General features: G+C 34.2%; 1 protein-coding gene across 3 annotated transcripts in view; it reads right to left on the bottom strand.

The window, feature by feature from the left end:
- The window catches only part of Nup62cl (nucleoporin 62 C-terminal like), a 79,234-nt gene that overhangs the window by 39,173 nt on the left and 12,901 nt on the right, over window positions 1-27,160 (bottom strand). For 2 of the 3 annotated variants that reach the window (XM_026402658.2, XM_077793846.1), the window contains exons 3-7: window positions 19,464-19,571; window positions 7,295-7,451; window positions 1,547-1,697; window positions 1,244-1,293; window positions 970-1,104 (exon numbers count right to left, since the gene is read on the bottom strand). In XM_026402658.2, the coding sequence (XP_026258443.1) occupies window positions 970-1,104; window positions 1,244-1,293; window positions 1,547-1,697; window positions 7,295-7,451; window positions 19,464-19,571 (601 nt within the window). The remainder of the gene's footprint in view (window positions 1-969; window positions 1,105-1,243; window positions 1,294-1,546; window positions 1,698-7,294; window positions 7,452-19,463; window positions 19,572-27,160) is intronic. The other variant, XM_077793845.1, reaches the window with a different exon arrangement.

The following is a 27,160-nucleotide window of genomic DNA, read 5'->3' as shown; positions in this document are numbered from 1 at the left end:
GGAAGGAAGGAAGGGAAAGGGAGATAGGTGGGGGAGAGAGAAAGGATTGATCAACAAAGGCTGAAATACAAAAGAAGAAATAGAATTAGGGTCAGTACAAATTAGCTGTACTTACCACATTTAATGTCCCTACAAAAAAAGTCAACTTGAAAGCCTTTTAAAAATGAGCTTAGCTGGGTGCAGTAGCATGCACCTATAATCTGAGCTATTCAGAGGCTGATGCAGGAGTATCACTTGAGCCCAGGAGTTCAAGGGCAGCCTGAACAAAAGCACCTCTGTCTTAACTCACTAATAAGCCATCAATAAAATAGTATCAATTTAGATTGTATAGTACATTCATTCAAAGTCTCCTTACACTCTTTAAATTGGACTGATTACTAAATCTCAGTTCCAGAGATAAAGTTACTCTGTAACACTGGCAATGAACTGACAGAAGGTAAAGACTAAATAGTACAGTAAATATACCTACCCTGAGACATTGACAAAAATCATTCCATTTTTGAAACTCATATAGTTTACCCCCAGTTTAACAAATTTGCCTTTAAAATAGCAAATAATTCATCACTAAAGCAATTGCATGAACATTAGGTTTAGATGAGTCAGTATAATAGGAGACCATAAATATTCTATAATACTATGACACCACACACATAAAATTTATATTTCTAATTTAAGAACAAACTTGACAAATATAAACTTTACAGTGGGCATACATTAGGTTGAGATTAATAACAGTGTACAGAATGCTATAAAACAAAATTGCCAAAATGATTTCTTCATTTTCGAGCTTTTGAAAAAAAAATAACCCACAAAATAGTCAAACAACTTGATAAAGGTCAACTGTAAGAACATCTCCTTTTCTACTAATACTTAACCTCCGCCTTCTGATTCAATTTTTCCCTGCTTTATGGAACACTCTCATAGTAGGTAACTTCTTCCCCATTCCTCAACCTTTATTCAGTTACTTACATCCTCTCATATTCTTTATCTTCATGCTGCAGATAAACAGACTCGCTTTGGTCCTTCACAGTCTTCTCTAAAGGAGTCAAAAGATCTTCTAGTTCCCTCTGCTGTGACAGGATAAAATCTAATTCTTGCTCCAATCTGAATAAAACAAGTCAATAGAAGAATCAATGAAAGGAACTTAGAATAACAAAATAAATATCAATAAACTACAACAAGGGGAAAATCTGAACAAAAAGATAGTTTTTTGTTCCTCAACCAAAGAAATGTAAGGTTCTACCTTTTCTGATCCAGTTTCACTTTTTCCACTTCTCCATGTAAAATAGAAATCTTTAAAGAGAAATAAGAAGAAAATAGAATATTTGAATTTACTCAATAACATCAGTGCAATATTAACTTTCTCATATACATTTTAAATATAAAACATTCCCTAATTCAGGGCACTTATTACCTAAGGAAAATATTTTTAAGCTGCTTGCCAACATTGCAACACAAAATTAACCATAAAACATAAATCTATTCTCTTGTGTTCGTCTGAAAAAATTTGCACAATGCAGGTAGATTAATGAGAATATCTTCTTACCTCCTCAGCATTCTCTATCAATGTGCAGTCCCAAGCATTGACTCGAGTGGCCTGACGAAGAAAATACTTTTCTTGATCCTCTAGCTCAAGACTCCACTTGTTTATCAGACCATCCAACTGACCATATGTCATCACTGGAGTTACTATTGAACTAAATAAATGAAAGAAAGCAGAATGATCATATTATCATATTTATGACCATATTTTAAAAACAGCACAAGAAGTCTAGAGAAGCAGTTAGCATGTGAGAACTTTCTCATACCTGCTCCCCAACAAAAAAACATAAAAGGTAAGGATGACTTAACAACAACCATTTGAAATCTCTGGAAATTATCCTAAGGGGATACAGCAAGATAAAGGTTTATTAAGAAATATGCAAAATCACAATAAGAAAAGTGAAAGTCTGTACCACAATGTGATCTCTCTTTCCTCATCCAGCTCAGCAAGATGAAGCTCCTTTCTGGGTGGGTGTGGCCAGGGAAATAGGACTCTTTCTCCCTAGCTCTTAGTCAAAGTAACCCATTCCATATCTTGAGTAGAATTCATGAAAGAATGTGTATCCATCCATACCAGATGGAACCATGACAAACTCCAACTCCCCTGCCAAGTGGTATCAAAAAGGCTGATTATCCAGCTGAGATCTTTGATCCACTGAGAAGAAATGCAAGGTCATGCTCTGATTCCTCTGCTGGGCTCAGTAAGAGGGTAACTGGCAAATCCCTGTCTGGCAAAAGCAGACAGACAGAGTCCCAATTTACCACCCACTTTTGGTGGGATCCAATATAGCAAGATAAATCTAAATCCCCACCCAGCAACAATAAGACTTTAATGTGGCATAGTGAGTAGGATTAGTCACTATTAGACTTTACCACTTGCTTTGGTGTCAGTGGGACATAGTAGGGAACCTAACATTTACATCTACCTGGCCTTATTAAGACTGAATAAGCTATGCAACTTGAGGATAGTAAGGGCTCCAATTTCTATCACCTGTGAGGTCAGCAAAGCTTAGGGGGAACTTGACCTCCACACCCTCTGGCAAAAGCAAGACTGAAAAAGGCAGGGCAAAGCCAAGCTAATCAGCAATCTGTCCCTTCTTCCATGAGACTTGTGTCAGCAGTACACACTAAGAGCCAAGTCTCCATGCCAACACAGCATCAATGATGTTGAATGAAGTGGTATGAGGCTGAGTAACTGGCATCCTTCTTCTTCCTTCCCCTTATGTCAGTGGGGTGCAATAAGAAGCTGAAATTCTGATTCCTCCTATATCAATTATGTAATATGAGTCAGTCTACTTCCCCTTGATCTGGGGGCTCCAGGACCCAGAGTTTACATCAGCAAGGAAGTGCTACAATGCAGATGCAGTACACCACTTTCATGGAGAATAAGTCAGTGGAGCTAAGGGAGGTGTTGAATTTCCACATCAACCATGTGCACTGAGGCACTGTAAGTGAGTCAGTGTTCCATTTCTGCTGAGGTGGTGTGAATAAGGTCCAATGAGAAGCTAAACAAAAAGCACACCCATTCTTTGCACTATATCTCAACAAAGGGACTACCTAATGAAAAAAGTAGATATAAACTGGGTGCAGTGGTGCACACCTGTAATCCCAGAGGCTTGGGAGGCTGAGGCAGGAGAATTACAAGTTCAAAGCCAACCTCAGCAACTTAGCGACAAGGCCCTAAGCAACTTAGTGACGAGGCCCTAAGCAACTTAGTGAGACCCTGTCTCACAATAAACAATAAAAAAGGGCTGGTGATGTAGCTCAGTGGTAAAGTACCCCTAAGTTCAACCCAAGTAGCAAAAAACAGAAAAGTAGATATAAGTAGGACACAATATATTATACAAAATGTCAAGGACATAATAAAAACTATGTTATATAACTATCCAGGAAAATCACAACTTGAAAGAGAAAAGACAACTCAGATGCCAACATTAAGATGTCTCAAATGTTGGAATTATATGAAAAAAATTAAAGTAACCATAAAAAAGCTTTGAACAGGGGCTGGGGTTGTGTCTCAGCAGTACAGCGCTCGCCTGGCATACGCAAGGCCCTGATTTTGATCCTCAGCACCACATATGATTTTTTATATATATAGTTTAAAAAAGAACTAGCAATTTCAAATTTGAACTAGCAATTTCAAATTTTCTTGAAACAAATTAAAAAACAGCAAAGAAATACAAGTTATTTTAAAAAATGGAAAATACAGAACTGGAAATAAAACAACTGAAATGACAAGCTCATTTTAAGAGTTTGATATTAGTAGAGTTGACAGAGGATACAATCACTGAACTTGTGGACAGGTAATTAGAATTTATAAAACAACAAAGAGAACATAGGCAAGAAAAAGTGGGGTGGGGGGAGTCTCAAGGGCTGGAAGTAACAGTCATATATTAAAAATTCCAGAAAAAGAAGGCGGCGAGAACAGAACTAAAACTGTATTCAGGAAAAAACAGGCTGAAAAGTCCCCCAGATTTGGCAAAAGATACAAATGCACAGATTCAAGTTGAATGAACCCCAAACAGAAAAACTCAAACAAATCCATGCTAAGACACAAAGTAATTACGTTTCTGAAAACTAAAGACAAAGGAAAAAAATCTTGGAAGCAACAGGAATGGAAAAAAATGCATTACTTGGAAGGGAACAATCTGAGTGATAGCTGATCTCTTGTCTAAAACTATGGAGGCTAGAGGTAAGTAGCATATTTTTCAAGCACCAAAAGATTAAAAAAAAAATGTGTTGACTAATGATTTCCATATCTACTGAAAATGTCCTTTGGAAATTAAGAGAAAATAAAGATATTTTCATACAAAGTAAAATTAATTTGTTACTAATAAACTGACCCTTGAAGATTAGCTAAACTGAATGGAAATAAAAACAGAAGACTTGGAACATCATATAAAAGAAAGAAGCTCATCAAAATAAGTAAAAAGAACAGTAAATATACTATTCTATTTCTATTACTATACTATATAATATTTCTATTACCATACTATTTCTATTACAGTAAATATACTATTCTATTTCTATTGAGGTTCTTCGTGATATTTCATGAGTCAAATAAAAATATAACCCCATGCGTTATTATACTCTGTGTACACAGAAGAAATACTTGAGACAACTACATATAAAAGGTAAGGAGGGTAAAAGGAACTAAATAGAAGTAAGGTTTTTATATTTCAACCAGAGTGGTAAAATTATAGTGTCACTAGATTATTATAAGTTAACCCATGTACAGAAGCATTGAGTAAAAAAATTATATATACATATATTATATTATATAAAAATTATATAATGCAATATATTAAAAAACACTATAAATAGAACAAGGTAGAACCACCACAATATTCAAACAACCCAAAAGGTTGGGGACTTTTCAAATTTTACTTTCCTGAATATGCTTTTAGTCCTGTTCTCTCTTCCTCTTTTACTGGAATTTTTTTTCCGAAATATTTTTTTTTAGTTGTAATGGATACAATATCTTTATTTATTTTTATGTGGTGCTGAGGCTGGAACCCAGTGCCTCACACGTGTGAGACAGGAGCTTTACCACTGAACTACATACAGCCCAGTCCCTTTTCCTGGAATTTTTTTTTTTTTTTTTTTTTTTGGATACTAGGGATTGAACTCAGGGGCACTCAACCACAGAGCCATATTCCCCAGCCCTATTTTGTATTTTATTTAGAGACAGGGTCTCATTGAGTTGCTTAGCACCTTGCCGTTGCTGAGACTGGCTTTTTAACTCATGATCCATCCTCATGCCTCAGCTTCCTAAGCATTGGGATTACAGGCATGCACCACAGTACCCAGCTAACTTTTAATATACAAATATTACCTGTTTTATTATTATCATTCTCCAGGTTTTAAAAAAAGAAAATCAAAAGAATAAAAATCAAAAGTAATAAAGAATAAAACATCAGACTTAAACCCAACTTATCAATGATTACTTTAAATGTCAATGTGCTAAATATACCAATTTAAAGGCAGATTGGCAGAGTAGATTTAAAAAAAAATCTAGCTGCAATGGCACCTGCCTGTTATCCCAGTGACTTGGGAGACTGAGAAAAGAGGATTGCTAATTCAAGGCTAGCCTCAACAAATTAGTGAGAACCTGTCTCAAAATAAATAAATAAATATAAATATATATATATATATATATATAAAAGCAGGGCTGGGGATGTGGTTCAGTGGTAAAGCACCCTTGTGTTAGATGCCCAGTATAATACAAACAACAACAAAAAAAATCCAACAACATACTATCCACAAGAAGCTCACCTCAAAGACAAGGACAGACAGGTTGAAAGTAGAAGAATGGGAAAAGATGTGAGATTAATTTTTAAAAATAAATGAGGAGAAACTTTGAGAACTAGAGCTAGACAAAGTGTTTTCTTATAATTGATACTAAAAGCACATATCTGCCAAAGGACTGGTATCTAGAATACATAACAACTTCTCAAAACTGAACAATAAAAAACCAAATAACAAAAGTAGAAAATGTACAAAGATATGAATAGACACTTCACCAAAGTGGACATAACAATAGAAAACATATACTTAAAGAAATGATCGACATCTTTAGTGATCAGGGAAATATTAATTCAAACTACAATAAGGTATCACATCACATTTATCAGAAGGGCTGAAATAAAAAATAGTGACAACAAACCCTGACAAGAATATGTAAAATCTCTATCACTCATACATTGCTGTAAGTATGTAGAATAACACAGCCACTCTGAAAAAGAGATTGCTAGTTAAAAAATTAACATAAAAACTTTCAAACCACCCAGAATCAGCATTCCCAGGCATTCATCTCAGAGACATGAGGTATATGTTCACAAAATGACTTGTACATGAATGTTTTTACCAGCTATGCTCATAGTAGCCAAAAATACTGAAACAACCTAGATATCCATCAACAGGTGAAAGAATGTTTAAATAATGATATACAACAATGCCATAGAGTACCACTCAGAAATAAAAAAGAACAAATGATTGATTGATGCACCTGAAAACTTGGCAGGGGTGTCAAGGATTTACACTGAATGAAAAGAGCCAATCAACAATGTGTAACATTGTTGAAATATCCTGATAACAGCAATGAAGATCACATTAATTGTTGCCCAGGGTAAGGGAAAGGAGAGGGGTAGTGAATGTGGCTATAAAAGGGTGACAGGAGGAATCCTTGTAGTGAAGGACCCATTTCATATCCTGACTACATCAATATCAATATCCTGGTTATGACATTTATACTATAGTATTTACAAGATGTTATTGTTGGGGGAAGAAACAGGGAGATACAGGATATTTTGTAAAGTATGTAGGAATACAGGCTCTAGAGTTTGTCTGAATTTTAATCCTGGCTCAACTGTTACCTAGTACCTGACTATAAGCAGATTATAAAATCTTTATGTGCTCCAGTTTTCTCATCCATAAAATGGGAACAAAAATAGTGTATATCTCATAGGTTATTGTGAGGATTAAATCATATGATATTTTTAAAGTACTGTTATCTTACTAAACAGAGTAACTGCATAATAAAAGTTGCTATTATTAGTAATATTAATAATTATATTATAATGGTATTTAGAAGGCCCTTGATTATTCAACTTCCTAAATTACAGAAATTGTTCTGTGTTTCAAAAACTCATAAAAAAAAACTTTCTAGTATTTTCTAAGGCTATACAAGCAAACTATGCCTTGTACATGATAAAATGAAACACAAAAGGAATTTTCAAATAAATAAGCTTACTTGACAGTTGAAGTAAGAGGTACAGAAGAAACACTGACTGGATCAGTGTTATTAATCCCAGGGGATGTCAGTGGTCTTAGATTCAGGTTAAAGCCACTAGTAATTGTGGTAGTAGTATTGGTGGTAACAGTGGTGGTGGTAGTTGTTGAAGTTGTAGCTGGAAAACAAAATATACAATGTTAGTAAGAAATGAGAACTTGTTTCACTTAAGCCTTGATCATTCAAGGTTAAAAACCAGAAAGTCATTTGTTAAGACATTAATTTGAACTCAAATCTGTGGATTTTAACTCAATTCTGTTATAATATAAGTGATATATGACAGGCCAGGTATCTGGATTAACCTTACTGATGAAAACTAAAACTCCTACATAAATTCATTGGAAAAAAACCCATATCTTAGCTAGCCCCATAATAATTAAAGAAACTAAAGAAATCCTCAACACTCTTCCACAGAAAAACTCTAGATCTTGATGACCTCACTAGTAAGTTTTACTAAACTTTCAAGGAAAGGATAATAACAATTTATGCAAAATCTCTGTACATTTTTGCATACTTATGACTATCTGTGTATTTAACTTCTACAAATGAAATTGCTAGATGAAAGGGTAAGAATGCTCTAAATTTTAATATATAACGTGAAACTGCCCTACCAAGTTGACTTTGCCAATATACATTCCTATCAACAGGGGAAAGTGACTATTTCTCTATATCATACCTAAAATAGGCATACATCTTTGCAAACCCAATAGGGAAAGTCTATTAAAGTTTTATCTATAGGCCACACCTCTTTTGTACATCTTTTTCCATTGCATCCCTACAGAACACCTTGCCATCTAATAGATGAAATCCTAAGTATACTTCATAGCCTAGCTTAACTTCTTTGTTCCCCATGTTTATCACCCACTTCTCACCTATTCATAGTTTTGTATTGGTTTTCTGAACTTTGACAGCACTTTTGATTCTTACTATACATTGAGAACTTAAAGAATAATGTACAGAAATTGTGGCTGCTGGGGACTGGCAATGTTTTGTTTTCTTCATATTTTCAAAATGTTCCTATAATTAAATACTACTTCTATAATATGAAATTTGTTATAAAAATATAACATGTGTGCAATTATTTGTTTTATATTACCCATGCTTTCTCAATTACTAATGCTTTTATGTTAATGGCTACATTAGATAATTATGGAAATGATGATGCATGACACATGCACTATTTTAAGAGAGTCTGGCCTCCCCAGTTCTTGCTAAGGGAATAGGTTCTGTCTTTTGTTCCTGGTTCGCATTGGGCCAGGGATGGGCATACATAGTACAGGAAGCCATCCCATATGCTACTACCTTTGGAAGGGTATAGCACAAAAAAGCTCTCATCAAACAGGGATAAAATGGGATAGAATCTCTGTTTTAAAAATTATGGGAGAATCTGATTCTAGGTAGAAACATGGAAAAAGTTTCAGAAACAAGAATCAGAAACTGAAAAATATTTCCTAAAATGTAGAAGGAAGTTGTGGGTAGAGGGAGTTAAAAAGACAAAGATATGAGACAGTAATAAGAGACAGTAAGTAAATAATAAATTAGAAATAAGGTAAAATAGGAAGGCAGCAAAATAGATAATGAAACCAATGGGAAGTTTAAAAAGAGAAAAAGCAGATAAATGAAAAACAACTGAACTACATTTTAACAAGATTTTATTTAGGCAGTCCCTAAAGCTGCCTTATGCACAATTCCTGAGAATTTTCTTGAAGTAACAGTGCCACACCAATGTCTGTACTAGATTTTCATAAAATTCAATTTCTCTTTTGACACAAGGATTCTTACAACAATTCCCGTTCTCTGTGTTAGCCCTTGTGAGGGTAAAATTAACACTGCAGAGGAAAACCATGCCCAATCACAAAATATCTCTGGCATCACTATCAATGAGAACACTGGAAAGATTACATATTGGATCTTGGATGGCATTCTTTTTTAAATATTTATTTTTTAGTTGCAATTGGACACAATACCTTTACTTCACTTATTTATTTTTATTTTTATGTGGTGCTGAAGATCAAACTCAGGGTCTTGCACATGCAAGGCGAGCACTCTATGGCTGAGCCTGAGCCTGAGCCCCAGCCCCAGCCCCTGGGGTGGCATTCTTTACAGCCAAATGTGATCATTTTCTTCATTTGAGAATAAAAATATTATTGAAAGAAAATCCTTCCCCCAGAAAAGCTGAAAATTAATGATACTATTAAAAGATACACTTTATCAATTAATTCACTCGAAAATAGTAACTATTAGATTCGAAAGAAAGAAAAAAAATGTAAAAGAGTTCTTCATGTAAAGGAAAATATATTCATCCAAAAAGGATTGTTTAATAATCTGTATTTCCTGAGATGAATAGATGCACAAAGATGTATACTTAGGAGAAAACAGCAAGTTCTTTGTAAATTGTATGCAATGATTCTGTTTTTGTAAAACAGATTTAATGTATGTTTATATGCTTTAAAAAAAAGGTCTGGAAAGATAAACAAACTGTTCTCTCCAGCAGGAGTCATACATGTATTTATGAGTTTTTTTTTAAATAAAAAAGCAACTAGCATCACCACAGGAAAAGAAACAGCTAAATAGACAACACAAAATACCTCCCCCAAAGATGCTGAATGATATCTTCAGGAAATTAATACTTGTCAGCCTAAACATAAAGGAATCTGAGTCTTATAAAAATGGTATAATTATTTTGACCTTTGTGTATAGTACACCTTTTGTTCTTCATCTTTCATGCTATTTTAAAGGCATAAATTAGGTCTTACATATTAAAATAACAATAATATTTCGATTAATATCAAAAGAAGCAATGGAAAACGTGAAATGGAAAGAGTGAAGGTTTTATCACAGTCTGATTTTGCAAGTTATAATCTTGTTCTAAACCATTTAATATAGTCAATTTTATATTATCTATGTAATCAAGGGGAAGTACAATTCTGTAGATGATAAAAAATAAATGCATACCAAATTTGGAATTAACATTTTAATAAATTTCATTCTAATGATCTTAAAATCATTATATAAATTATATAAAATAGTAAAAAAAAATCCTTTAAAAGATCCTATTATTCAATTTTCCTATCCTGTACCTAACAAACAATTTTACTCCATGCTGGGATTAGACATTATCACCTTCTCAAACTCATAGGAAAAATAAGATTGATTTTTTTGAAAAGAGCAAGCTTCTCTTAAAACTTGATGATTATACCTGGGACAGAGAGTAATCCCAAAGACCTGTAAGTCTGCAAAACAGGCACTTGAAAGCTGATAAGCAATGCTAGCAAGAGGGATGAATATACAGAATTATAGTCAATCAAAGGAAAATCCAATTCAACTTAAAAACTAGAAATAAATCAAAATGACAAGAAAAAATCATCTCTCAATAATAACAATCAAAAGACATAGGCTGAGGCTGGGACTGTAGGTCAGTGGCAGAGCACTTGCCTGGCATGTGTGAGGCACTGGGTTCCATCCTCAGCACCACATAAAAATAAATAAATAAAATACAGGCGTTCTGTCCATCTACAACTCCAAAAAAATTTTTTTTAAAGACATAGGCTGGCAAATTGGATTAAAAAACAAGACCCAACAATATGCTGTCTCCATGAAACTCACCTCATGGGCAAAGACATCCACAGACTGAAATTTAAAGGATGGGGAAAAAACATCACTCACATGGATCATGTAAACAAGCAGGGGTTTCTAGTCTCATAACAGATAAAGTGGACTTCAAGCCAAAGTTAATCAGAAGGGATCAAGAAGGGAAGTCATACAATGACAAGAAATAACAACTGCAAATATTTATGCCCCCCAAAAAGAACACCTATGTACATCAAACAAACCCTTCTCAATATCAAGAATCAAATAGAGCAAAACATTATAATACTGGGTGACTTTAACATGGCTCTCTCATCACTAGATAGATCTTCCAAACTAAAGAAACCATAGAACTAAAAATTACAATTAATAATTTAGACTTAACAGGAATATATAGCATTATTTATCCATCAATGACTGAATACACTTTCTTCTCAGCAGCACATGGAACATTTTCTAAAACAGAACATGTCTTGGGCCATAAAGCAAGAGTTAATACTCTGTATTCTACCAGATCATAATGTGATAAAATTAAAAATCAACAATAAGATAAAAAACAGAAATTGCTCTAAGCTGGATACTAAATGATTCACTATTAAATGATGAATGGATAGGAGAAGAAATCAGGGTGAAATGAAAAAATGCTTAGAAGTTAATGAGGACAGGGTATACAACATAGAAATATCTATGGGACACTATGAAGGTGGTTCTAAGAGGAAAGTTCATCATTAAGCTCATACATTAAAAGAACAAAAAGGTACCAATTAAATAATCTACCATTATATCCCAAGACCCTAGAAAAAGAGAAAAATAATTCAACACCAAAATCAATAGAAGATAGGAAATAATTAAAATCAGAGCCGAAATCAATGAAATTGAGATTTTAAAACAATGAAAAAAAAAATCGATGAAACAAGTTAGTTATTTGAAAAAAAATAAACAAAATTGATAAACCCTTAGCCAAGCTAACCAAGAGAAAAACTCAAATTATTAAAATTTGTGATGAAAAAGGAAATATCACCACAAACACTATTGAAATAGGATAATCAGAAATATTTTGAAAATTTATACTCCAATAAGCTAGAAAATCTTAAAGACACTGACAAATTCCTAGAGATATATGACACACCCAAATTGAATCAGGAGGATATAGAAAATTTAAACAGACCAATTTCAAGTAAGAAAATTGAAGAAGCCATCAAAAGCCTACCAACAATGAAAAGCCCAGGATGGATTCTCAGTAGAGATCTGCCAGACCTTTAAAGAAGAACTAATACCAATCCTCTTCAAATTATTCCATAAAATAGAAAAGTAAGGAACTCTTCCAAGCATAATCTATGAAGCTAGTATTACCCTGATACCAAAACTGGACAAGGACTCATCAAGGAAATAAAACTTCAGTCCAACATCCCAGATAAACACAGATACAAAAATTCTTAATACTGGCGAATCACATACAAAAACACATTAAAAAAATAGCGTATCATGATCACATGGGTTTCATCCCAAGGATGCAAGGCTAGTTGAACATATGGAAATAAATAAATGTAATACATCACATAAATAGGCTTAAAGACAAAATCACAGGTTTATCTCAATAGATAACACAAAAAGCATTTGACAAATTACAACATTCATTCATATTTAAAACACTAGAAAAATTAGGAATAGAAGGAACATATCTCAATATTGTAAAAGCCATATATGACAATAACCAAGGCCACCATCATTCTAAATGGAGAAAAACTGAAAGCATTCCCTCTAAAAACAGGAACAAGACAGGGATGCCCACTTTCACCAAGTCTATTAAACATAGTCCTTGAAAATCTAGCCAGAGAAATTAGACGAAAGAAATTAAATGAATACAAATAGGAAAACAAGAGCTCAAACTATCTCTGTTTGCTGGGGATATGATTCTATATTTATTTTTAAATATTTTTAGTTATAGATGGACACAATATCTTTATTTATTTTTATGTGGTGCTGAGGATCGAATCCAGTGCCTCACACATGCAAAGCAAGTGCTCTACCACTAAGCTATAACCCCAGCCCCTGATTCTACATTTAGAAGGCCCAAAAACTCCACCAGAAAACTTCCAGAACTCATAAATGAATTCAGCAAAGTAGCAGCATATAAAATTAACACCCATACATCAATTGTGCTCCTATACTCCAACAACGAATCAGCTGAAAGAGAAAATCAGAGAAAACCACCCATTCACAATAGCTTCAAAAAATAACAAAATAGGCTAGGAATATAGCTCAGTTGGTACAGTGTTTGCCTCACATACACAAGGCCCTGGATTCAATCCTAATAATAATAATAATAATAATCATCATCATCATCATCATCATCATCATCATCATCATCAATCTAACAAAAGAGGTGAGGGACCTATACGATGAAAACTATAGAACACTAAAGAAAGAAATTGAGGAAGACCTTAGAAGATACAAAGATCTCCCATACTCTTGGATAGGCAGAATTAATATTGTCAAAATGGCCATAATACCAAAAGTGCTATATGCATTCAATGCAACTCCCATCAAAACGCCAACAACATTCTAGAAAAAGCAGTCATGAAATTCATTGGGAAAAATAAGAGGCCCAGATTAGCCAAAGCAATCCTTAAGTGAGAAAAGCAAAGCAGGAAGCATCATGATACCAGATGTTAAGTTATACTAACAGAGCTATAGTAACAAAAACAGAATGGTATTGGCACCAAAACCGGTAAGAAGGCCAATTGAACAGGATGGAAGACACAGAAACAAACCCACATAAATATAGTCCTCCTCATATTAGACAAAGGCACCAAAAAACATACATTGGAGAAGGTAGCCTCTTCAACAAACGGTGCTGGGAAAACTGGAAATCTATATGTAGTAGAATGAAATTTAACTCCTCTCTCTCAGCCTGCACGAAACTCAACCCAAAGTGCACCAAAGACCTACACATTAGACCAGAAACCCTGTACAGACTAGAAGATCAGTTCAGGTTCTGAATTCCTTAACAAGACTCCTAAAGTACAATCAATAATCAACAAATGGAATGGTATCAAACTAAAAAGCTTCTTCACAGTAGAAGAAACAATCATGAATGTGAAGAGAAAGCCTACAGATAGGGCATTAATTTCCAGGATATATAAAGAACTCAAAAAACTTAACATCAAAAAAACAAATAACCCAATCAATAAATGGCAAAGGAACTGAACCCATACTTCACAGAAGAAGAAATATGATTGGTCAACAAATACATGAAAGAATGTTCAACATCTATAGCAATTTCATCTCTAGCAATTAGAGAAATGCAAATCAAAACTACTCTAAGATTTCATCTCACTCCTGTCAGAATGGCAGCTATTATGAAGACAAACAACAATAAGTGTTAGCAAGGATATGGGGAAAAAGGTACACTCATACACTGTTGGTGGGACTGTAAAATTCCTTGGAAAACTGGGAATGGAACCACCATTTGACCCAGATGTCCCTCTCCTTGATTCATACCCAAAGGACTTAAAAAGAGCATACTACAGGGACACAGCCACATCAATGTTTATAGCAGCACAATTCACAACATCTAAACTGTGGAACCAACCCAGGTGCCCTTTAGTAGATTAATGGATAAAAAAATGTGGTATATATACACAATAGAATATCACTCAACAATAAAAGAGAATAAAATTATGGCATTTGCAGGTAAATGGATGGAGTTAGAGAAGATAATGCTAAGTGAAGTTAGCCAATCCCCAAAAAAATTAGATGCCAAATGTTTTCTCTAATATAAGGAGAAAGTACATGTATGAAGACACGAATCAGTGTGAATATACATTATATACAACCAGAGATATGAAAAATTGTGCTCCATACATGTAATATTAACTATAATTCATTCTGTTGACATTTATTAAAAAAAAAACTATACTGAGATTCCATTTCACTTCAGTAAGAATGGCAATTATCAAGAATACAAGTAACAACGCTGGGGAAGATTGGGGGAAAATATTGACTTACACATTGGTAAAAATTGGTGCACCCACTCTGAAAGGCAGTATGGAGATTCCTCAGAAGACTTGGAATGGAACCACCATTTGAACCAGTTATCCCACTCCTTGGTATATACCCAAGGACTTAAAATCAGCAAATTATAGTGGCACAGCCATATCAATGTTTACAACATCTCAATTCATAATAGTTAAGATATGGAACCAACCTAGGTAGCCTTCAACAGATGAATGATAAAGAAAAAATGATACATATACACAATGAAATATTATTCAGCCATATACACAATGGAATATTACTCAGTCATAAAGAAGAATCACATTATGACATTTGCCCAGTAAATGGATAGATCTGGAGACTATCACACTAAGTGAAATAAGCCAGTCCCCAAAAGCCAAAGGCTGAATATTTTCACTGATATATGGAAGCTAACCCACAATAAGTGTGTAGCAGGGGAAAGAATAAGTAAATTAGACAAAAGGGAATGAAGAGAATGGAGTAGGGATAGGGAAAGGAAAGGTACCTGAATATATCTGACATAATTTTCTTATGTACACATATGAATACACTATAGTGAATCCCCAACATTGTGTACATCCACAAGAATGGGTCCTAATTAGAATAAGATATATTCCATGTTTGCATAATTATATCAAAATGGCTTCTACTGTCATGTATAACTAAAAATAACCAATAAAAATTAGTTTTCCAAATGTAAATGTTTTCATATAAAATAAAATTTCTCAATTATCTATTAAAAAAACAACAAGCTTCTTGAGCTGGGGTTGTAGCTCAGTGGTGGAGCACTTGCCTTGCATTTGTGAGACAATGGGTTTGATCCTTATCAACATATAAAAATAAAAAAATAAAATAAAGGTATTGTGTCCATCTACAACTAAAAATATTTTTTAAAGAACAATCTTCTCTTAAAACTCTATGATTATACTTAGACCAGAGTGTAATCCCAAAGACCTGTAAATCTACAGATACAGGCACTTGAAAGCTGTTGTGCAATGCTGGTTTGTGAGATGAAATCTCTGAAAAAGTAATACACTTGGTGGGAAGGAAAGGTAAGTGGGGGGGGGACTCTCAGCTGAGGGTGTCAAGTTGAGACATACCTGATGAGGAGCAGTGTAGGTATATATGGCAGTGTGAATAGAATAGTGCTGAGGATTGGGTTAGTCCCAAAAATATCAGTTTGCAGGAAGGAATTTGATACTTAGATACATAAAAGATAGGTTGTGACAAGAGTCACCAAGGAGCTTTCCAATTCATATTTTTTGTCTTTACAATTCATGTTTTAATGACTCATTCCATAAATGAAAGAATAAGTTCTTTTTTTTCAGTAATTTTTCGGAGGAGAGTATGCTTTACATGTTTTTAAAATATGGTAACTTGTACAGTTATCACAACACATCATTTATAACTCTCAATGGTTGGCCAGTAAGGCTACTATCTGGTAGAAATTAAGCAAGTACTAATCCTGTAAGAGGACATAAGGAGACGATATACATCTCTGTTTAGGAATAATTATTTTAGGCTTAAAAGGAGTTGACTTTAATTCATGCCAGGTTTGACGATTCATTCCAGCCCTAAGTAAACTTAAAAAAAAAAAGTTTCCTAAAATGAAGTCTAAATTAAATGGAAGGTTTAAATGGCCAGCTCACAATAGCTACAGGCAATGACTAACCAAGTTTTCTTTCATCTACAATGTAACTAGGTCCTTACTGAAAGAAAAAAAAAATTAGAACAGGTTTGGGATCAATTTTAGGAGAGGGCTGACCTTAATAGATGTGAAAAACTTAACTTACATTTAGAAAAAAAAATAATTTCTATTAGTCCAAGAAGTTAAACATTAATAACAATAAAAATTCTTAGGCTTAAAAAATGTTGGGCTGGGGATGTGGCTCAAGCGATAGCGCGCTCGCCTGGCATGCGGGCGGCCCAGGTTCAATCCTCAGCACCACATACAAAGATGTTGTGCCCGCCAAAAACTAAAAAATAAATATTAAAAATTCTCTCTCTCTCTAAAAAAAAATGTTGACCACAATTTGATAACAATTTTGAGTGTGGTCATCTCTCAAAAGAGTATATAAATTTTAATTATTTTTTATAGTGCTAGGGATCAAACCCAGGACCAAACACATGCTGGGCAAGTGCTCTACCACTGAGCTACATTCTCAGACTTAATTATTTATTTTTAATTGACACATAATGTTATGCATATTTATTGGATATGGCATGATTATTCAATACATGTATTATGTGTAATGAACAAATTAGGATATCAATGATATTATTTCTTTGTTCATGAACAGATGGCCAAAAAAGCACTATACTGATATCAGCTGTCTCATTCTACTCTTTGGCAATCATCTATGTTGATATGCTATTTGGATATTCTGATAAGATAGTCAAAACACACTTTGACAGCTCCAGGTGCTTTAGTACTATAATTTACTTACTATTTGTTATGTAGTACATTCCAGTGAGTGTCCCAACACATCCCAATAATTCTAAAATCTTACTAGAAAGAGTAGGAGCTGGTCTACCTGCTCCAGGGAATTTTAATCCAAATCCCAAAGTTATACCAAGTATTCTAGCCAAAGTTTTTAGATCACCAACTGCAGAAAACATAATATTAACAATTGCCCTTTTAATCAAAACAAGAATTTATAGAGTCTTCTTCACCTCAAGAGTCCTTTAGAAAATGTAGGTTAAATTTCAAAAAATCATGGTCAAATCCATTTATATGAAATTCCAGAAAAGACAAATCTATGGAGATATAAAATAGATCAGTTGTTATCTATAGCTGGGGATCTCATTGAGATGAATGGAATATTCTAAAACTAAATATAGTGATGGGTACACAATTTGGCAAACTTACTAAAAATCACTGAATTTTATACTTAAAATAAATAAGTTAATTTTAAAATGTGTAAGGGATAACTCATTAAAGGCAATTGAAAGATAGTATGATCCACATATCTTTTCATTTTGTAAGCAAGGATATTAGAGGCAGGCAGGAACAAAAAGCCAATCAAAAGAGAGTAAGGGCTGGGGCTGAGGCTCAGTGGTAGAGCACTCGCCTAGCATGTATAAGGTACTGGGTTTGATTCTCAGCACCACATAAAAATACATAAATAGGGCTGGGATTGTGGCTCAGCAGTAGAGTGCTCACTTAGCACAGGTGGGACCCAGGTTCAATTCTCAGCACTACATTAAAAAAAAATAAAGGCATTGTGTAAATAAATAAATAAATAAATGTCCATCAACAACTAAAAATATATATTTAAAAAAAGTCAGAGTTACCATTTTTGAAACTGGAATTAATTCAAGCCTCAGACATGATCAAATTCATCAAATCACATTCATTAAATCTCTTATTGTTGAGAAAGATGTTGCTTACATATATCAGAAGGATTCCAGAATTGCAGCCATGTCACAAAATAGAAGTCTACTTGGTAGAAAACACTACTCACATGGTAACCAACAATTTTAATGAATGTTTACCTATGCCAACTACACAAGTGGATGAGGACTGTATGCTATACTTCATGCTTAATGTCTTGGCAAATTTAAGTCCCAGGAATAGTAACAATCTTGCTATCACAGGGCTTTGGGGGACCATATTACAGCTACGATTACAATACAACAAAGTTTAGTGATGGAAACCACGGCACTGTGAAGAAGACACCTCAAAAGCACAGTCAATTTATGGCATATTAAGAAGAAAGTACCTAAGATATACATAGAATTCAATATTTTCAACATTTACTATTACTCTAGTTTTTAAAATATTTTTTAGTTGTAGATGGACATAATACCTTTATTTTACTTATTTATTTAATGTGGTGCTGAGGACCGAACCCAGTGCCTCACACATGCCTGGTGAGCACTCTACCACTGAGCCACAACCCTAGCCCTACCATTATGCTACTAATGAAAGATGTTCAAAAGAAGTTAGGGTTACAAGATAATTATCATCCCACTTCTCAGCTCAAATCACTTGAATATTCCTCTTTAGAGGGAGAGGTCATGAGATATCCCACAGTGTCAATCAGACCCAAAACTACAGGTTGTCCTTTGTGGTGTTCCACTTCTGACAGATACAATATTAAGGACCACAACCTAGACTATTCAGAAGAATACAACTATAGCAAGGCTCCAAAACTTTTTCCTTACTTTTTATCTTCTTCACCTAAATAATAAGGACTTCTTTCTTTTAGACACACTTAGAAAAACTCCTACTCTTAATAACTTCCAGAAGCTCCTTCAAAACCTCAGTGTTAATGAACCAGATGCTTAAATTTACCACATTTTAAGATAAAATAAACATACTAACTTAAAAATAACTTAAGCTAAAGCCACGACAATTAGGCACTAAGCAAAGCTACTATTGATATCAACAATCTTAAATGGGTTCAAACATAATATTTTTTGAGATGCAGGAGATTCATATAGATCCAATGCTTATATTGGCAAATTAAGTGGCCTCATGGGAAATAATAGTATTATCTTTGGAATAAATATAACTTACATGAGAGCTCTGAGGCTGCTGTAGATGTAAAAGCATTTGATACTGAAGTAAACAGCATGGTGCTTGAATTAGCAGTAGTGGTGACAGTAGTAGATGGTAGAGTCAAACCTAAAAATCAAAGTAGCAAGCAGAAAAACGTCACTAAACTTATTTCTCAAGAATCAACCCCCCCCCCCAAAAAAAAGAATCAAACCCCATTATAACAAGATTCATTTATATGGAGAAATAAAAACAAAAATAAAGCAAGGAAAAGTATGTCACCCCAAACCTAATAAATAAATATTTTAAAATAGTGAAAGCCAGATTTAAGCCAGGCGTGGTGGTAAACACCTATAATCCCAGCGGCTCAGAGGCTGAGGCAGGAGGATCTCGAGTTCAAAGCCAGCCTCAGCAAAAGTGAGGTGCTAAGCAACTCAATGAGACCCTGTCTCTATATAAAAATACAAAATAGGGATGGGGATGTCCCTCAGTGGTCGAGTACCCCTGAGCTCAATTCCAGGTTCAAAAAAAAAAAAAAAAAGGTAGACACAGATTTAAAAATAATATAGGCAACCTTCTAGCACCTTCAAAAAAAAAAATTCTAGGGGTAGAGCACTTGCCTAGCATGTTTAAGGTACTAGATTCAATCCTCAGTAGCACATAAAAAATAAATTGAATAAAGGTATTTTGTCTATCTACAACTAAAAATATTTTTTAAAACCCAATTTCTACTTTACTGAAAAACTTGACATAATAGAGGGATACATTCCCAGAACTGCAGCAGAAGTCCTGTGGAACTGTTTGTTCCCCAGTGAAATATCCTTAACAGGAAAAACATATTTTCTTCGGTTGTAGATGGACACAATACCTTCATTTTATTTGTTTATTTTTATGTGGTGCTGGGTATCAAAGTCGGTGCCCTACACATGCTAGACAAGTTCTCTACCACTGAGCCACAACCCCAGCCCCAAAACATATTTTTTAATTGGAAACTTCTGGAAATTGTCCTGAGGGCAAAGAGCAAACAAAAAACCATTTATTCAAGAAAATCTGCTGAAACTCAGTAATGTAACAGTGAGTCCATGGCATAGGAGCCACAATCCACTCCTTTCATTCCCCCATCCTTTTGCTTACCTTAATATATACTTCTGGTAAGAGTGGCCAAGAATACTAGACTCTCTCTGCCCCAGCTCTCAATCAGGAGATATAGTATCTCAATGAGAGAGATAAGCAGCTAGCACTCTTATCACCTCCAACAAAGAACTGAGGGTGTACAATTCTCAGTAAGCAAAGCCAAGAGTTCCTGGGGGCACTTCCTTTAACCAGCCTCCACTCATAGGGCAGTGGTTCTACCCCAGGCACAGAGGGCTTAGAATCCTGGGGCCCCAATGGCCCTTCACACTAGTACTTCACCCAAGCTCACTTGTAGGGCTAAGTCCCATATGTGAAGAGGTATGCAAGAAAACCACTAGCTATTTATTACCACTGCCTAACATCCAAAGCACTGGCTCAAAGATTTTGCCCAGTGGGAGCTCCTAAGCTAGCCCCAAAAGAAATGATTTATTTGAAAAACAATGTGAAGAAGTTCAAACTGAAGGTTTCTCTTTTTAAAAAAAAAATGAATTGCAGGCTGGAGTTGTAGCTCAGTGGTAGAGAGTTTGTCTAGCACATGTGAGGCACCAGGTTCAATTCTCAGCAAATGAAAGAAAAGAAAAGAAAGAAAGGTCCATCAACAACTAAAAAAATATTTTTTAAAAAATGAAGCATTGGTGGTAAGTAATTAAGAGACAAGTAGCTTCAAGACAGCATAAATTAGCCAGGCACGGTGGTACATGCCTGTAATACCAGCAGCTTGGGAGGCTGAGGCAGGAGGATCAGGAGTTCAAGCCCAGCCTCAGCAACTTAGCAAGTCCCTGAGCAACTCATTGAGATACTATCTCTATATAAAACATAAAACCAGCTGGGGATTTGGTTCAGTGGTTAAGCACCTTTGGGTTCAATCCCTACTACCAAAAAAAAAAAGCATAAATTTAGGCTTAATTTATCAGAGATAACCAGAGACTAAAGAAGCTTGAAAAGATCTGGCCTGCACTCGGAAGAATTAAGTACTGATAAATGCTACAACATGGATAAATTTTGGAAATAATATACTAAATGGAAGAACCAAACACAAAAGGTCACATATTACATGAGTCTATTTATAAGGAATATCCAGAGTGGGCAAATCCATAGACAGAAAGTTATTAGTGGTTGTCAGGGGCTGAAGGAGGGAGTAATGGGGAGTGACAGCTAATAGGTACAGGGTTTCTTTTTGGGGTAATGAAAATGTTCTCAAATCACATAGTGGTGATGGCTGTACACTCTGTGCCTATATTAAAAACCACTGAATCGTACACCTTCAAAGGGTGAATTTTAAGATGTGAATTACATCTCAATTACGCTGTTATTTAAAAACACATTATTTCAAAAGAAATAGAAATAGCATTTGACAAAAATCCAATACCTTTCATGATAAAACTCCCAACAAACTAGGAAGAGAAGGGAACTTCTTCAGCATGATAAAGAGCATTAATGAACATTAATGAGCATTAATAAGTATCATACTTAATGGTAAGAGACTGAATACTTCTACTACCATCAGGAACAAAAAAACTTATACCACTTCAATTCAATAGTACACTTGAAATTCTAACCAAGACCATTAGGCAGAAAAATAAATAAGGAATCCAGATTGAAAAGGAAAAAGTAAAACTATATTCATAGATAATGTGGTCATGAATACAGAAAATTCCAAGAAAATCTATTAGAAAAATAAACAAGTTCAACAAGAACAAGTACATAAGATCAACATAAAAAATTATATTTCTATATTATAACAATGAATAATCCAAAATTAAGAATATAATTCCTTTTATGATTGCTTAAAAAAGAATATAATGCTTAAAATAAAGTTAACAAATAATTATAAGACTTATACACAAAAATATAAAACATCATTGAAAGAAATTAAAGATATCCTAGTAAATGAGAAAACCTCATGTTTTGGGATCAAAAGAAGTATTAGCATTGTTAATACAGTATGGTAGACAGATGTGGTTCCTAAAGATGGCCACATTCTAATTCTCAGGACATGTGAATATATGACCTTATTTAACAAAAAGGACTTATAAAAACGGGGTTAAGGTTAAATATCTTGAGATTGTCTTGGATTATCCAGGTGACAAAAATCTAATGACATGAAACCTTTCCAGGTTATGGTCAGAGGGAAATGTGACTACAAAAGAATGGTCAGAAAGATGAAAAGTTGCTGATAAAAATAGTCAATGAGCACATGAAAATATGCTCAATGTCATTAGTTATTACAGAATTGTAAATCAAAGCCACATAGAGATATTGCTTCATATGCATTAGGATGGTTATACTCAAACTGCTGGTTAGCATGTAAAGAAATTAGAAACCTCACACTACTCTTAGAATATAAAATGGTATAACTTCTCTGGACAACTGTTGGACATTTCCTCAAAGGGTTCCACTTACATATATACCCAAGAATGAAATATATACTCACATAAAAATGTATACACAATATTCATAGCAACATTATCCATAATAGACTTAAAAGACAATAGAAATAATCCAAATTTCTATCAACTGATGGTGTATGACTACAATATGGTATATCCATATAATGGAATCTTATTTGCCATCAAAAGGAAAAGAAGGGGCTGGGGTTGTAGCTCAGTAGTAGAGCACTTGCCTAGCATGTATGAGGCACTGGGTTCGATCCTCAGCACCACATAAAAATAAATTTAAAAAAGGTATTGTGTCCATCTACAACTAAAAATATTTTTTTTAAAAAAAGGCAAAGAAAGCTGGGCATGGTGGCACATGCTCCAGAGACTTGGGAGACTGGAGCAGGAGGATTGCAAATTCAAAGCAAGGCCCTAAGCAACTTAGTGAGCCCCTGCCTCAAAATAAATAAAAAGGGCTGGGAGATGTGGCTCAGTGGTTAAGCGCCAACAGGTTGAATCCCCAATAGAAAAGAAAAAGCGGGGGAGGTAATAAGTACTGATTCATTGATAAGCCTTGAAAATGTTATGCTTATTAAAAGAAACTAGCCATAAAAGACCAAATAATTTAAGATTCCACTTATATGAAATATCCACAATTGGGAAATCTATAGAGTCAGAAAGCAGATTAGTGGTTGCCAGGGACTATGAGGAGAGAGAGGAATGGGCAGTAACTATTAATAGGTATGGAATTTCTTTGGGGGATTATGAAAATGTTCTAACATTGACTATATTGATGGTTGCAAACTTAGAATACACTAAAATTTGATGAATTACTTATTTTAAATGAGTGAACTCTGAGGAATGCAAGTTGTGTCATACCAAAACTATGATTAAAAAATAATAAACAGGCCAGGGATGGTGGTGCACATTTGTAATTCCAGCTACTCAGGAGGCTGAGAATAGAGGATCACAAGTTCAAGGTCAACCTGGGCAATTTAACACAAACATTACTCAAAACAGAATCAAAACGCTGGGGATACAGCTCAGATGGGCTTCTATCTCTAGTAACACAAAATAAACAAAGAGAAGTCAAGAATACATTTTCAGAAAATAGATTTTCTGCCTCTTGCTTTAAAATTTCAAAAGAAAAGTACAAAACAAATAAGGGCTGGAGCTGGGCAGAGTGGCACACAACTGTAATCCCAGCATATTGGGAGGCTGAGGCAGGAGGACTCAGCAATAGCAAGCAAATCAGTGAGATCCTGACTAAAAAACTAAAAAATACATCATAGGTCTGGGGATGTGGCTCAGTAGTTGAGTGCCCCTGAGTTCAATCCTGGCTCCCAAAGGGGGGGGGGCTTATTAAGTGCATAAAGACATAAATAAGATTAATGAATTACTTAAAAACAAAATTACTATCTTTTCATACTCAGTATAGATCACAGTACATGGCAAATGGTAGTAAGTGTTCGATAAATGTTTCTGCAGAATTGAACCAACTTTTTCTAGAATCTAACAAGTAATTACTGATATTCTATCTCCCCTCTAAAAGGAAAAGGTATTTAATAAGTAACTGTACTTGCATCCATTATTACTCTGCATCCAGATGTAGAGCAATTCATGGCAACATATAATCTAAGATTCTGCTATCCAAAAACATTTAGGTCTGCTGGGAGTGAAGTGGGTAGGGAGCAGATGATAGGAAGGAACTGGGAACTTAACCATGTACTTCCAACTACTTAAAATGTGCGCAATGGAGTATCTCTATGTTTCACTTAGGAGGAGAACCACATGTACAGTTTTAAATAAATAACCAGTTTTACAGGAAACATATTGATATTTAAAAATCATTACCTACTGTTGAGGCTGAATTTTTCTTACAGGCTTAACAGCCACTTTAATGTCTTCATTTGTAACTGCCTATTCATGTCATCTGCTCATTTTCGTATTAGAAAATACTATCTGCTTATTACTGATTTTATTAAGAGTATACAACAATGCTATTTATTTTGCCCTATGGTATAAAAACTCCCCTACCCCAGTTTGTCTTTGATCTTTAATTTTATTTTTACTTTATATGTAGCCAAATTTTCATCACTTTTTCTTTTATGGTCTGTCTTCCTACCATGTTTTAAAATACATTCCCACTTAAACATGTGAAAAGTGTTCAATATCATTTTAAAAGAATACTAGGAATTATAACTACATTGAGAACACTTTTCACTTAACTGATGAAAAGAAGTTGAAAGCTAGTAACACATTCTGATAAGGACCCTGAAGAAACAAGAAGCCTCACAGGTTCCTAATGGGAGTGTAAATTGGTACAACTCCTGTCAAAAGCAAGTAGCCAAAGTTTTAAAAATTACAAACTCACCTTTTCTTTAAACCCATAAATACTTCCTCTGGAAATTAATCCATAAATAATGTACTTTATTCCACAGAACTATACACTTAAAATTATTAAAATAAGGGCCGGGGTTGTGGCTCAGTGGAAGAGCACTTGCCTAGCATGTTTGAGGCACTCAGTTTGATCCTCAGCACCACGTAAAAATAAGTAAAATAAAGATATTGTGTCCATCTACAGCTAAAAATATTTTTTTTAAATGATCAAATTTGCTATGTATATTTACCATAATAAAAATTGTATACATTTAAGCTCAGCACAGTGGTGTACACTTGTAATCCCAGCAGCTCAGGAGGCTGAGGCGGAAGGATCACCAGTTCAAAGCCAGCCTTAGCAAAAGCAAGGTATTAAGCAATTCAATGAGACCCTGTCTCTAAATAAAATACAAAATAGGGCTAGGGATGTGGCTCAGTGGTCGAGTGCCCCCAAGTTCAATCAAAAAATAAAATAAAATTATACGCATATATGATGTGCTTGTATACCTGAAAAATGACATGAAAATTATAACCATTACATTGCTATTTGTATTAGCAATATAGAGCAAGCAACTAAAATTCTCATTGTCAAGGAACTGGATATGAAAATTACTATACATCGAGATTACAGAATGCCATGATACTATGGAAAATACTGAGGAATCTCTCTATGTACTAACTGATGTGAAAAACTGCAAAACTTTCAAATAAGTGTAATATAAAATTTAAGTTTAAAAATTAAGATAAATAAAATAATATTGTGTAGAGTATATAATTTATTTCAAAAAAAGGTAGAGGCCTAAGGATATGTATTTATTTGCTAATAAATCCAAGAAGTAGTTATGGAAGTATATATACAATTGCAGTCATTAACTGAATGTAGAAAGGGTACAGGTGCAGTACAGTAAAGATGGGGGACAGTATATCTATTGATAACATTTAGAGTTTTATTTTCGAATTATTTGACTATATTATTTAAAAATTATATATAAATAAAGTTCCTCTCCATAACCTGAAATATTATTTACATATTTTTACATTCACCTATGCTTTCAAAATATTTATGGTTCCATTTTTTTAAATTTTTTTTTGTAGTTATACACAATAACTTTATTTTATTTATTTATTTTTATGTAGTGCTGAGGATCAAACCCAGGGCCTTGCACTGCAAGGCGAGTGCTCTACTGCTGAGCCATAACCCCAGCCCCCGGTTCCATTTTTTTTAACCTTTAATTCAAGCAAGATTTCTTTTGATTAATCTTTTAAGTAAATATTCCTCAAAAATCCAGTTAGGGGATGAGGTATGGCTCAGTGGTAGAACACTTGCTTACAGTGTGTGAGGTACTGGGTTTGATTCTCAGTACCACATATAAAGTCCATTGTCAACTAAAAATAAAAATTAAAAAAAATCCAATTAGCCCACTATTGCAATTCCTGTATTCAATATTCCAGCCTCTCCCTCCATGAATTTCAAATGTCACCTTCCTAAACACAGGTTTATTTCTGTACTTTAAAATATTTCACTGATTTTTCTTTCTATCCCTGTTCCATACACAGTTTCAATTATTGTAGCCCCGGAATTCATTTATTTTTACATTACATAACATTTTAAATCTACAGGAATAGAATAAATTCATACATTTTCATATATTTTCCTAAAGGACTCAATCATTTCTTTCCTTAAAAAACAAGAGATAGCTAGTCTCATGCATTTATTTCCCCGTTTGAACTTTAGAATCTTGTCAAATCCTTCTCTCCTTTTATTCCCCCCAAAGATTCTCATTATGGTTTTACAAGAATTGCATTAAATGTACAGATTAAATTGCA

The sequence above is a fragment of the Urocitellus parryii genome, chromosome X, assembly GCF_045843805.1.
Source record: "Urocitellus parryii isolate mUroPar1 chromosome X, mUroPar1.hap1, whole genome shotgun sequence".
NCBI lineage: Eukaryota > Metazoa > Chordata > Mammalia > Rodentia > Sciuridae > Urocitellus > Urocitellus parryii.
Note: the sequence above shows the minus strand (reverse complement) of the source record. Positions and strands in the feature narration are given on the sequence as shown.